The 13,368-nt window shown below is 34.7% G+C and overlaps 2 protein-coding genes across 2 annotated transcripts; both read left to right on the top strand.

The window, feature by feature from the left end:
• Positions 1-6,062: 6,062 nt before the first annotated feature.
• LOC18016724 (mitochondrial intermediate peptidase, mitochondrial) lies at positions 6,063-10,262 on the top strand. Its single transcript, XM_006401903.2, has 17 exons — positions 6,063-6,238; positions 6,440-6,521; positions 6,623-6,675; positions 6,755-6,809; positions 7,098-7,236; positions 7,341-7,395; positions 7,497-7,719; positions 7,924-8,019; positions 8,119-8,238; positions 8,339-8,464; positions 8,567-8,722; positions 8,808-8,924; positions 9,041-9,166; positions 9,263-9,330; positions 9,409-9,544; positions 9,638-9,803; positions 9,881-10,262. Exons 1-17 carry the CDS (start codon positions 6,084-6,086, stop codon positions 10,117-10,119), a joined length of 2,112 nt encoding a protein of 703 aa, XP_006401966.1. The 5' UTR covers positions 6,063-6,083; the 3' UTR covers positions 10,120-10,262.
• A 268-nt stretch (positions 10,263-10,530) lies between these two features.
• On the top strand, positions 10,531-11,950 carry LOC18016723 (protein LOW PSII ACCUMULATION 2, chloroplastic). Its single transcript, XM_006401902.2, is given in 4 exon segments — positions 10,531-10,904; positions 10,906-10,938; positions 10,940-10,979; positions 11,594-11,950. Coding segments are annotated over 4 exon segments (543 nt in total). The 5' UTR covers positions 10,531-10,580; the 3' UTR covers positions 11,740-11,950.
• The last annotated feature ends 1,418 nt before the right edge of the window (positions 11,951-13,368 follow it).

Below are 13,368 nucleotides of genomic sequence, written 5' to 3'. Positions count from 1 at the left end.
TTATTGAGAAATAAATCTGAGGCAAAGCCTGCTCCCATACGGAGAACAACGATTATAGTTGCTGCAGATTTAAGGAGAGGAAAAGCTCTATACTTTAGGCGGTGATTATGATCCATAGCTAATGAAGAACAATAACTACGGTTAGCCTGTCACTGAAAAGTAAGTGAACGATTATTGTCACTGACCAACAAATACAAGGACTATGACTGCTTGTTACTGTACGATGATTGAGAGATAAAGTCTCTTAACAAACAACAGTGACTAAGATCATTGGTTAATAAAAACCAGTCCATGTGATCTCTGAGAGAGAAAGTACTAAGACTGCGTATACATGGATTTCCACGAAATTGGAATAATACTCTCGTAAGAATCCATCCTCTCAGAACCTCCAACGGGCACCAAAATTCGTAACTCTCTAGAGTGTCGGCCATTGCCTTTGCCTAACCTTAACCAAAAACGGGGGAAAAAAAGTGTAGTGGACTTGCTTAATGAAATTGAAACAATTTTACATGTGGTATACGTGTAAATTTCACGGAGAGAGCGCTCCTGGAAATCGAATAAGCTATTGGGAATGAGTGACTACAAATCTCATGAAATAAGGGATCAGAACCAAGAGGAGACTGAAGTAATAGGGGCAAGCTGCAACAATGTGCTTTGGAATTAACTAAGAGTTAAGAAAATAAACGAGTTTCCGAGCATAATTCACAGTGGCTTCTCACCAAACATACAAAGGAAACTCGTTTATTTTCTTCAATTCAAGAGTATCTCCACCAGTTATATCGACGAAACTGCTTTTGTATAAACGAAGCATCTACTTTTAACACATGGTAGAGGACTAACATCTCCTCTATGAAGAAATTCGGCTGCAAAATTGTCAACAATAATTAAGAGTGTCACAATAACAAAATCATCAACTATCTCTGATCTATAGGCAAGACGAACACATATTCTCTTAGCTCATCAAGATTCAAGAGGAGATAACTGAAAATAGTGAAAGAAGAAGTCTGACCTACACTAGTGAAAGCCACGTGCCTAAACAACATTGTTATCAGCTCAGTAAACAAATGTAGGAAATAGACAATCGTCTCTTACCTATAACTCGGAACTTGAAGCTTCCTCGCCCATGACTGAACGCACTGATCTGAAAAAACAAAAGGACGTGCAGTTATCAGTTTGCAGTCGAAAATGACAGCGCTTTGAGTGGGAAGAAAATCGGGACAACTCTTTTGGAGCGTAAGTTCCCTAACTTCATCTCACTGTAGCTCCGAATCCGTAATCATACTTCGCTAGAGCTTCAAACACAATAAAATTTCAGCGTGATATGAAACATATCAAGGGAGAAAGAAAAGTTCCCCCCCCCGAACAAAAAGCTTGAAATCTGAGCTCTATAGCGTGAATGGACACCCATAGTAGAATATCTAGTCAGAGTTCTTCCACGCTAATGGCTACATGCATGGAACAATTCAGGTGAAAGATTCAAAAAAAAAAAAAAAAAAAAAAAAAAAAAAGAGATAACCAAGAGCGTCTATAGAACGTACCAGTGGAGATGTAGAGTATTGGATAAATCGACGAGAGACCTTCTCATATCAAGAACTATCAAAAATATCTTGCACTTGGTGGTTTAAGTTGCTACGAATCAAGGCAAGTTCTATATCTCAAGCATCCTAGAAAGGGAAATGTTAAAGACGACAAAACAAAGAAGCTACATACAAAAGTTGTCACAAATTAACAAGATTGTTGTGTGCATGGATGCAAACACGCTTACAGAGGAACCATAAAAAGGTTTAGTTTCATGTGAAGCAAATAATCAGTGGCCATGATCGTTGCAACGAAACTTAGATGGACTGAGTATAAAAACCCATGAGGTTAGTTTTGGAGACTCATTCAGAGAACCGGAGCGACGCTATATTTTGTCTATGAGACAACACGAAAATGACATGCAAAAAGTATTAAAATTAATGATGAACTAGATTCTAACCCGTGCATGCGAGGAATATTTTTTATTATTTAACGAATTTTGTAATATAATTTATGTTTTTGAGTTTAGATATAATTATTTTTATAAATATATTTTAAATAAGTGAAAATATTGATTTTTGTGTTTAGATATATTTTTATAGTATTAAAATTAATTATAATTATAAAAATATAATTTTAATCTGTCCGTTAATATTAATTCAAAATAAACTATTATAAAAACATAATTCTAACTTTTCCGTTCATATTACCGTATAATATAAATATTTGTTAAAAATTTGAGATGTATTAATAGTATTATTTAGCATTATAGTTTTCTAAAATTTAATCAACGAAAGGAGTGTACAACTGGTTTTTCAAACCACATTTTAATGTATGCAATAATTTTTATTTTTTTATGTTTTTATTTTGTATAAAAAATATATTTTTGATATACATGTATAATTCAAAATTAGTGATTTTAGTTACCAAAATATTTTTAACCCGGTTTTTTTTTTTATAACTTCTTTTATTAATTGTAAGGAGCTACAGTAATCAGAGTGTAATACATTTGTAATAGCAGACGGAACGAAAAAATGGAAAACATAAGAACAATGAACTGGAAGAGAAGATTTCCCTAGTAGATCTGCAGCTTTATTGTTCTCTCTGTTCGTCCATAGAAATTTAACATTCTCAAACTTTTTGCTCCATTCCCAAATCTCACGAATCCAATTATGACTGTCAAAGTTAAGTGATTCCTTGTTAATGAGATTTGTCAAATTCTTGCAATCTCCTTCAAAAATGACTTGTTTATAACCCTTTGATCAACAATTTTGCATAGCCATCAAAAGAGCTTGAGCTTCACTCTCTAAAGGAGATTGTGCTGCTTTACTTTCCGCTTGTCCTGCTCCCAAGAATTTTTAACCCGGTTTTTATATATATTTTTAGTTCTATAAATTTTTAAAAATTTATTTTTAATATTTAAATTATACATTTGAATTTTATATATTATTTTATTATTATTTTGTAAATAAATCATAATCATAAATATATTATATAAGGAACATAAATATCATATCATTTACATCATTATATATATTTTATATTTCAAATATGACCATTATTTTTCATATGTGAATTATATTTTTTTCAAAAATTCTACATATTTTTGATAAAAATGTTTAATAGTATAGAAATTATTTAAATTAGAATCTTTAAATCAAATCTAAATTAATATCTGATTTATTATTTTTAATCAAATCAAATCAAATCTAAATTACCTATATTTAAGGAACTCTAAAAATATTTAAATTATTAACTAATTTTCGAAATTAAATATAAATAATTATTAAAATTATTTTTAAATACTTAAAAAAAATTATGAGTGTTTGGAAGTAAGTACTAAATGTGCTTCTGTTTTAATATAATAGATGATTTATGTTTTTACTACTCACCAAATTCTAAATAAGAAATTGAAGAGTAAGGGACAAGTTGTTGGGCAAAATAAAATTATTATCTAAATATTGTATAATTCAGTATTGGCACGTTAATAATAATCCCTCGAAAATTAAGATTTGATATACTTCTTAATTTGAGTGGGATTAGGGTCTCAAGCAAACATATAAATAGAGAAGTCCTATAACAAATAAAGAGAGAAAAAAGAAACCCTAAAAAAATTATTTCCTTAAACTACGAATGGCTTGATCCTTAAACAGGGTACGTAGGCAGCCTATATCTAAGGCGCAGCTATAAATCAGAGAAAAACCGAGAGCGATGATCTCCATCGATCCGTAGATCTGTTTCTATTCGTTAAAATTTGTCCAAACAGACGTAATTTTTGTTGTTTTAATATTTTAAAAAAAAGTAAATTAGATGTTGAAAATAATATTAATTAATTATTTGGAGTTTATGTTATGAACGAAATAATATGCAGAGTTTAAACATCGGTGTGAAATCTATTATGTGGAGATATAAATTTGCAATAGAGTTGAGCACTTCAGATGCGGAGTTGAAATTCTAAAGTTAACTAAAGATGATGACGATTTCTTTCAAAACTAAAATTAAAAGAATCAATGAATCTTTATAATATCTTGTATTCACAAAAAACTAAATATGTCAAAATGACTGTAAGTAGCCGAGATATATTATTAACGTGACCTTATTTCTGGAACTATAAATGGCAAAAAACAAAGAAAACGCAATCATACCTCCACTCTTTCTTCTTCCAATCTTGAAACTCAGTTCGAGTACGTTCTCTAGCCAATAATGCCTGTAGAGAATAAAAAGAAATTTAAGTCCATAGCTAGACAGTATTAACCAAATTAATAACCTTATTGGCTAATAAAAAATTAAATTATATCCATCCTCCTAGATCAAATGATCTTGTAAAAGAGAAAGGTTTTCGTATAATTTCAACATGAAACAGAATTTACCATTTGTTCTTCAAGTCGGGCTTTCTCCATTGCTCTCTCTTCTCTCTTCTTCTTAACATTTTCAACCTCTGTCTACGTATTCAGCCAAAGTGCTTAAGACATAAACCAAAAAGCTCATTGCACCAAATAAAATAACACATAGTTAAAAGCATTGGGGAGATGGAAATGTCCTTTCGTTTTTTTGAGTAAAAATTATACATCTTTTTATCATTTTTCAAAGAAATTCTGTCCGCTGATGGAAAAACGGCTGATTCCTACCTCAATTGTTTCAAATGGTGCAGATTCCTACCCGAGAAATTTAGTTGACCAAATTCATACCCGAACCCCTAAAATTTGGACAATTCATACCTGAACTAACAATTTTTTTGGTGAATCCAGGCATTGACTGATATCACGTTAGTCAATTATCTCATTTCGTTAACGGAGAGAAGTCATGTGTCACGTCGACTGTACTGTTGGCACCGGATGTTGAAACGACGTCGTTTTGACATGTAATGAAAAAATGGCATCATTTGTAAAAACAGAAGGGAATTAAAAATTAAAATGTCTTCTTCTTTCTCGAGCTCGAGCTTAAAATTGGGGAAGAACAACTAAGATTAAACAATTCGTAAAGATTAAATAATACCAAACGATTAAACAATTAAAAACCTTTAAAAATTGTAAAAGTTACAACACCCCAAATTAAAAACCTTTAATGTCAAATTACCTTATTTTTTCTCAAACCCAGAAGATGATTTGTATCTCCAGAATCAAAATTGGCTGCTCTTTCTTCTATTACAGTCGTTTTCGCGAACCCTAAACCCAGATTTTCGATGAATTACTCTCTGTATATCGGTCTCCCTCTTCTAAGCGACTACAATTTTTTTGTCGGGGAAGATAAGTTTTAAATTCTTTACCTTTTGCAAAAAAATGTCGTTTTTTCATTTTATTTTTGTAATTAGGTGTCAAAACGATGTCGTTTTAACATCCGGTACCAATAGTACAGTCAACGTGGCACGAGACTACTCTCCATTAACGAAATGGGATCGTTGAATAACAGGATATCGATCAATGTCTGGATTCGCCAAAAAATTGTTAGTACAAGTAGGAATTGTCCAAATTTTAGAAGTTCAGGTATGAATTTGGGCAACTAAATTTCTCGAGTAGGAATATGCACCATTTAGAATAGTAAAGGTAAGAATTGACTGTTTTTTTATAAAATAACAACTCGAGCCCGCACAGAATACAGGCCAAATCACTAGTTATCATTATAAGTCAATTACTATTTAGGTTAAATTTAAAGAAAAAAAAAAACTGAAACATTTGTTATTGCTGAAAGCTGGTTTGGATTTTTTATGTGTAAGTAGCTTTAATTTTGGAGAAAATCATACACATCTGGAAATTAGTATGGTTTTTTTTTCTTTTTTTTTTCGGATTTGTCATCTATACTGTGGTCTTTTTGTTATGTTGTTTTCTTAATCTAATAATGATGGGCTATTGTGTTGATACTTACTGAACTGCTTAGTTTTGTATTGTTTGTGGGCTTTGTTGTGGACTTTGTGGTTTTCCAGCTCCAGTTCAGAACACTGTGCCGTTTTAGTTATCTCTAAACGGCACGTATTTCACGACGGCACAACGCTTTTGTCCCCTACCAAAACCTGAACGTTAAGCTTCGGTCCTCCGTGTCAAGCCGCGAGAAAGTAGTAGAGAGAAGAAATGTGGAGGCTGACGCAGCGATTGCGTCCGCATATCAATTCGACCCGATGGATGATTCGAAACTTCCGGAGTGGAGAACCCACTGGTCTCTACGGCTTCGATCATCTTAAGACGGCCAACGGATTTCACCGCTTCGTCGCCGATGCCATTGAAAGGTATGATTCTCATCGTAAAGACGATTCCAGATTAGTCTTTGTTTTGAGTTACTTTCGGTTTGTAGAGTGGAAGTGAATTCTCTTTGTCACTGATTGCATTATAGCCATTGAAATTGATGGGATGGTGTGGCAGAGACTGACTGTGATGTGTAGTGATGTTATTTGATTATTGAAGAAAAGTTTCTGGAACCATTTTCTTAGGTCTGGAGAGTTGGTGAGCTACATATCAGGAATGCCTTCGTCTCCAGAGATTATTAAAGCCATGGATGAGATTTCAGACACGGTAGGTTCTTTCTGCGGTTTAGTTCTTATTGTGTTATTTGTTACAAGCTTCTGTTGTTTCTTGTAATACTGATTTCTGTCTCCTGAATCTGAATCTTTTAGGTTTGTTCTGTTGTTGACTCTGCTGAACTCTGTAGACAAACCCATCCTGACAGGTCTCTTTCTTTCTTATTCTGAGCTTACATACTTGTTTAATGGTCTATTGATCTTGCGTTACTTTGCTTGATATAATAGGGAATTTGTTGAGGCAGCTCATAAAGCAGCAATGGAAATGAATGATTATCTACATGTGAGGTGACCAAGGATTTGCTCAACTTCGATTTTTTATGCATTTGAATCTTGGAATGCCTAATATGGAGACATATTTTTTTCAAATAAAATATATGGAATACCTTCATCTTTGAACACTTTTCTTGTTTAGGCATGCATACACATTGTTTGAAAAGATCTGCAGTCTCAATTCTGTTTTCAGTCTAGAATCTCATCCATAACAGTAGACACAGTTGAGTGTGATGTTTATTCTTGGGAATCTCTTAACTTACTCCAGTGACATTTTCGTTGTGTTGTTGATGTTCAGCATCTTAACACAAACCATACATTGTATGCTGCGGTGAAAAAAGCAGAGCAAGATTCCAACTTGCTTACCAAAGAAGCAAGTAGGACCGCACATCACCTCCGAATGGACTTTGAAAGGGGTGGCATTCATCTAGACCCTGGTTTGTTATATCTATTGCGGTTGGTTTTTTTTGCCCTTTATAATGTGGCTGTTGTACTTGATGTTGAATTCCTTTTTTGGTGTCTGTTTATTTATTATTCGCAGAGAAACTAGATAAAGTGAATAACTTAACAACCAACATTTTTCAGCTGTGCTGTGAGTGAGTACCCATGAATACACAAGTATCGATTCTATGGAAACTCCATAATTATTGTAGTGCTTTGTGCTGTTAGTGCTAACTTCCGTATGATCCATATTCAGGTTCAGCGAAAATATTGCTGAGGATCCAGGACATGTTGATATATTTCCAGGATCACGCATCCCTCGACATCTGCATCAGCTTCTCAACCCTATCTACCGATCCACTTCAGGGGGTCTAAGAGGGTCTAAAAGATCTGTTCATAGCTCGAAAGAGAAGGGATTTCGAATAACTACCGATTTACGAACCCTTTCTTCCATTTTGCAATGGACATCAGACGAAGAGGTGCCTACTTTACCTATTTAGTTCTATTTTCTTTTTTTCTGACATCCGAACCTCAGGGATAGAAGTGGGAGATTAAACAGTTCTAATTGGTAACTTACAAGCGTTTTCTACTTTAGTGTGGTGTTGTATCAAAAATCGGGAAATGAGCTTTGAAGTTGCATTATTATGCTATGCACCACTGTAATTTAATACCTCTATTTTCAGGTTAGAAAAATGGTATATATTCAAGGGAACTCTGTTCCTCATGCAAATCACGGAGTTCTTGAGAAGCTTATTGCTTCACGCCATGAGCTTGCCCACGTTAGTACATGTTCATTTATGATTCTTTGTAGTATATGTCCCTGTGTTGTAAGATTGCACTTACGTATTGCCATAGCTTTTTTTTTTTGTTGCTCTCAGATGATGGGGTGTAAGTCTTATGCTGACTTTATGGTCGAGCCAAACCTAGCAAAATCGCCAAAGGTTGTGACGTCCTTCCTACAAGAACTGAGCAAGACAGTCAAACCAAAGGCGGACGAAGTAAGCTGGCCTTCGCACTATATCTGCAAAAGCTGGCTGTTTTCTGATGTTTTTTGTTATGGAGTATTAAGGCTCTAATAACATGTTCCCATCTCTGTAGGAATACATAGCGATTAGAGACTTTAAAAGAGAGAAATGTGGTAATATATCTGCAGAATTAGAGCCATGGGATGAAACTTACTATACTTCAATGATGAAATCATCCGTCAATGATGTGGACACCGCTGTAAGTTGTTTCCATATCTTTATTTTGGTTATTTTTTCTTTCCCTAGAGGAGCTGTTTCATAGATTTATCTTATCATGCTCTGTTGGAATATTCTTGTACAGGTTGTAGCATCATATTTTCCTCTGCCTCAGTGTATTGAAGGCCTAAAAGTGCTTGTTGAATCATTGTTTGGTGCAACATTTCATACCTTTCCTCTCGCCCCAGGTGAATCCTGGCACCCAGATGTGCTTAAAATGTCTCTTCATCACCCGGACGAGGTATGTTGTTTACAAAACTAAGATAATCCACAGATCATAGTTTATTCGAAGATGGCCAATTAAATCATGCCACTGTCTCTTGCAGGGTGATCTAGGGTATCTTTACCTTGACTTGTACTCAAGAAAAGGAAAATACCCTGGGTGTGCTAGCTTTGCAATCAAAGGAGGACGCAGGATTTCGGAGACAGAATACCAACTCCCTGTATGCTTGATCAAATTCATCTTCTTTTCCTTCATTGCATTAAGTGTATAGTTAAAAATTCCGGCCAAAAAATGTCATATTCTTACATGCTGCCTGTTGATCTGTTCCTGTTGCAGGTTTTGGCTCTTGTTTGCAATTTTTCGCGAGCTCGTGATTCGTCAGTCGTCAAGCTTAACCACTCTGATGTTGAAGTTTTGTTCCATGAATTCGGCCACGCACTTCACTCTCTGCTCTCAAGAACGGTGTTGTGCAAATCAATCAACACAGAAAGCTAATTACAATCCCCCTCCAAACTTTGTTCTTGTTTTTCTGATTGCTCTGTTTTCTGGATTTTACAGGAGTACCAGCATTTTTCCGGTACCAGGGTGGCTCTTGACTTGGCGGAAATGCCTTCAAATCTATTTGAGTGAGTATAATTCTCGACTTTCAATACTCTTTAATTTAAGTTGCAAAACCTTTCTGATTGTGCTCATGTGTCCCTTAGGTACTATGCATGGGACTATCGACTCCTGAAGAGATTTGCCCGGCATTACTCAACCGGTGAGACAATACCCAAGAAGTTGGTAAACTCATTACAAGGTGCGAGGAACATGTTTGCAGCAACTGAACTGCAACGCCAGGTCTGATTAGTTGATTCAATCCTCAAATGCAGAAAACCAAAAAAATGGGTTATAGAGAGATCAAAAGTCAGATTCTGTTTGGGTTTTTTATAGGTGTTTTATGCGTTGATCGACCAAATGCTGTTTGGGGAACAACCAGAGACAGCAAGAGACGTGAGTCAACTCGTGGCTGAACTGAAAAGGGAACACACGAGCTGGAACCATGTCGAAGGAACACATTGGCATATCCGATTCAGTCACCTACTTAACTATGGAGCAGGTCTCTAAATAAATACATACAAGTGTTTTTTTTATATTTTTGTGCAGATGTTTCAAAACTCTGGTGTCTATGTGCAGGTTACTATAGCTACTTATACGCCAAGTGCTTTGCGTCTACGATCTGGCAATCGATATGCGAAGAAGATCCGCTTTCGTTGAGCACGGGAACATTGCTCAGAGAAAAGTTCTTCAAACATGGAGGAGCTAAAGCTCCAGCTGAGCTTCTCATGGATCTTGCAGGTAAAGAGATCATTAGTGTTCATGGTGAAGGCATAATCCCGGCAACCACATGCCTTTTAAATGAGCTGAGACTTTGACCCCAAAAAAAACAAAAAAAAATGAGCTGAGACTAAAAATATCACAGATGATTTTTTGTAGTCTTAATTTTCCCGGAATTGTTGTCGTAGCAAAACAAATATAGTGATTCTGTCGTTTATACACAACACAAGTGATTTCTTTTTTGGTTACGTTAAACCGATCCAAACCGAACTGGGAAAACTGGATTCAAAATTTATGAATCTTAAATTAGATACCTGAACAAAAAAAACAAAAAACTCGAATTGTTGAATCGAGAAGGAAGAAAATTGTGGAGAAAATTTTAGTTTCTGACGAAATGAAAGTTATCTCCGACTCAAACAAAAACCGAACAGAGATTGAACCAATTTAAACCGACTTAGGGGTATCCGACGTCGTTTGGAGTTAGAAAACGAAGAAAAACAAAAACAATATCCTTAACGAGATCATTATTCTACCGCAAAACAAAATCAACTGAAAAAAAATGGCGCTACAAATCCACTCTTCGTATTCCTTCTCCACGAGACCCTATCATCTCCATCATCTCTTGACGAGCAGAAACCCTAGATTCGAAATCAAATGTCAGAATCCCCAAATCGAAACCGAGACAACAGAGGATCCAGCTCAACCAAGGAAACCGGGATCCTCCGGCGTAGGATTCGGGTCACCGGCTTCTTCATCTTCTTCATCTTCATCTTCTAGGAAAGGGAAAGGGAAGAGAGAGGTAATTAGGCGTTCTCCTGTGGAGAAACCGGTTTTCATTAGCGAAGAAGGAGCGGCCAAGGCAGAGGAGCTTAGACGGAACGAAAAATGCGTTTCTTCTCACATGGCTTGGGCTTGGTGGCCCTCATCCTCATCGAAGGGATTATTCTAGCCTCTTCAGGTACTACTAATCTGCGAATTTTCGAAATTATTCTTAGCCGAGAACATTCATTAGGTTTTTGGTGATTCATTTCTTCTTACAAATCGCTTAGTAGACTACAAATTTCCAGAGAAGCTGATTTGGAAGTCTCTAATGGGTTTTTGCGTAGCTAATTTTTGTTAGATTGCTTAATTCAGTGAGATTTCTGATTCTAACTTCGAAATTGAGCTAATTACTAAGATTTAGCTACAAGGATAGTGAATACTCAAGTGGATACATCTTCTTAGTAGTCTTGGAAGATATCATACAAGAGTGTAGTCTGGTCTCATTTTGAGAAGCTTATCTCTTTAAATTTCTAAGTGTATAGACTATGAGTTATAGTCACTTGTCTCTTGGCATTTCTAAGTGTATATAGACTATGAATTATAGTCAAGCTTGTCTCTTTTGCTCTACTTGTTGTGTTCCATCAAGATTTTAATTTTCTTGGTCTCTGTTCCTTTTGGTGGTACAGAATAGAAATGTTGCATTGGTAATGGACAGATTAACTGTGTACCCTTTGCCTTTTTTTCACCTGAAAGATTCATCGATCGAGAAAGAATAACTTCTCTTACTTGTGATTCGTTTTGGCGATGCAGGTTTCCTCCCAGAAGAGTTGGATAAGTTGTTTGTCAAGTATGTGTATCCAGTGTTTACTCCAACGGTTGGATTGTTTGTAGCTGGGACAACTGCTTATGGGGTTTTAAAGTACATTCAAAACGAGAAACTCAAGGATCAAAAGTGATACAACCATTTATATTTGAGCTTGCCCGTGATTGAGATAGATTGGTGTTAAATGCATGGATACTCTTTAAGATTGTTTTCACTTTGGTGTTATGCAAAATCCAAGAAGAATAGTTTGTGTGTTGATAAGAATCTTTAGTCATTGTATATGCAGAGATGTTTGTGTAAAATAAAAATCAGTGTGAAGTTATTCAAGTGCCATTAACATTTTATCCTAAACAGAAATCAAGAGTCAAAGCCATGTAATTTCTTGTTGCCATATAAACATAGAGAAAAGCTCAATTACCATCAATTTAGTAAAATTGTTACTACTCGAGCTAAAATAAAGTTCATTTTGGTTTCAGTTACACGAATTTTGGTTTTCTTTTGCCCATCCCTAATCAAACTACATTTACATTCTTAACACACCTAGACTAATTCAAGACTAGCCCACATGGCTACAAGAAAGTGTAATTTACTAATTTATATCATACATGAATGGACCGGACTAAAAATTACTTAACCATGTGATTAAGTCCAGGTCTTCTTCTTCTTCTCTAAAAGAATACATAATTACTTTTAAGGGATTAGATAATAAGTAAAACATAACACAAAAAGACAATAATGAGTCACCGGAAAATTTGGTGGTGAAAGTCAAAGTATTGGGGCCCTTTTAGGAGGCGCCGCTAAGTCCATTTCTCCCACTACCAAGACACCGTGCTATTGATTTGCTCATTTGTTATCATTGTTTTGATGTTGATTATCATGATGTTGATTCTCTCTTCTCATCATTTCCATTTTTATAAATGCTTCTTTTGTTTTGTTTTGTTTTGTTTCTTGATAATTCACTACCTAGCTTCTTTTCAAAGTCTCGTCTAAGCTTGTGGACTTTTTTTTAGTTGTAGCCTACTGTCTTCACTTTATTAATTGACATCCAGCTTCACTCCCTTTGACCCTTTGTATTAGGGGCTTGATTTCTCGTTTATACTTCCATCAATTAAAAGATAAAATCTGGTTCTCAATTTAATTTCCTTTCCAAAATCAGATATAAATTGATTAAGCACCCATATTAGCTTAGATAAACAACCAAAAACCAATGATTGTGAAATCTGTGGGAGATTCCATGCTAAAAAAAAACATAAAGGAGGTTTTGATTTGAAAGATGTTAGTTATGATTATTTTTTGTCTTTTTTTTCTTAAAGTTGAACCTTTTTTCTTTTGTAAAGAAATGTAAAATGATGAACTCCCTATATGCCAAAATATAGTTCTAGCAAGTTAGTAGCTATTTGTTTCTCTCTCTTTTTTTTATAGATTTTTTAGTGTTTAATTCTGGTTAGTTTCAAGAGATAATTACACTGAAAACACTTTTATAGTTCAAATAACAAAAAGAGTAATTTTCAGCTATTGGGTAACTTATTTCACTATTTACGTCCAAATAATTCGAAATTGTCTTTCGTAGATACGATAAGGTGGATTCGAAGAAGTGGATAGCATATTAAACCTAGATTTTAAAAATAATAATTATATTTTCTCATCTGTTTTGTTTTATATTTTTTTGTATTGTGAAAGATATAAAACAATTTTTTTATTAGAATGAGTTATAATTTCATTTTCTCGTTGTTTTAAGACCCATTATACTATAATTTATTTA

This window comes from Eutrema salsugineum, unplaced genomic scaffold (genome assembly GCF_000478725.1).
Source record: "Eutrema salsugineum unplaced genomic scaffold, Eutsalg1_0 scaffold_2, whole genome shotgun sequence".
NCBI classification, from domain to species: Eukaryota; Viridiplantae; Streptophyta; class Magnoliopsida; order Brassicales; family Brassicaceae; genus Eutrema; species Eutrema salsugineum.
The sequence above is the reverse complement of the archived record's forward strand: the minus strand, read 5'-3'. Positions and strand labels throughout refer to the sequence as shown.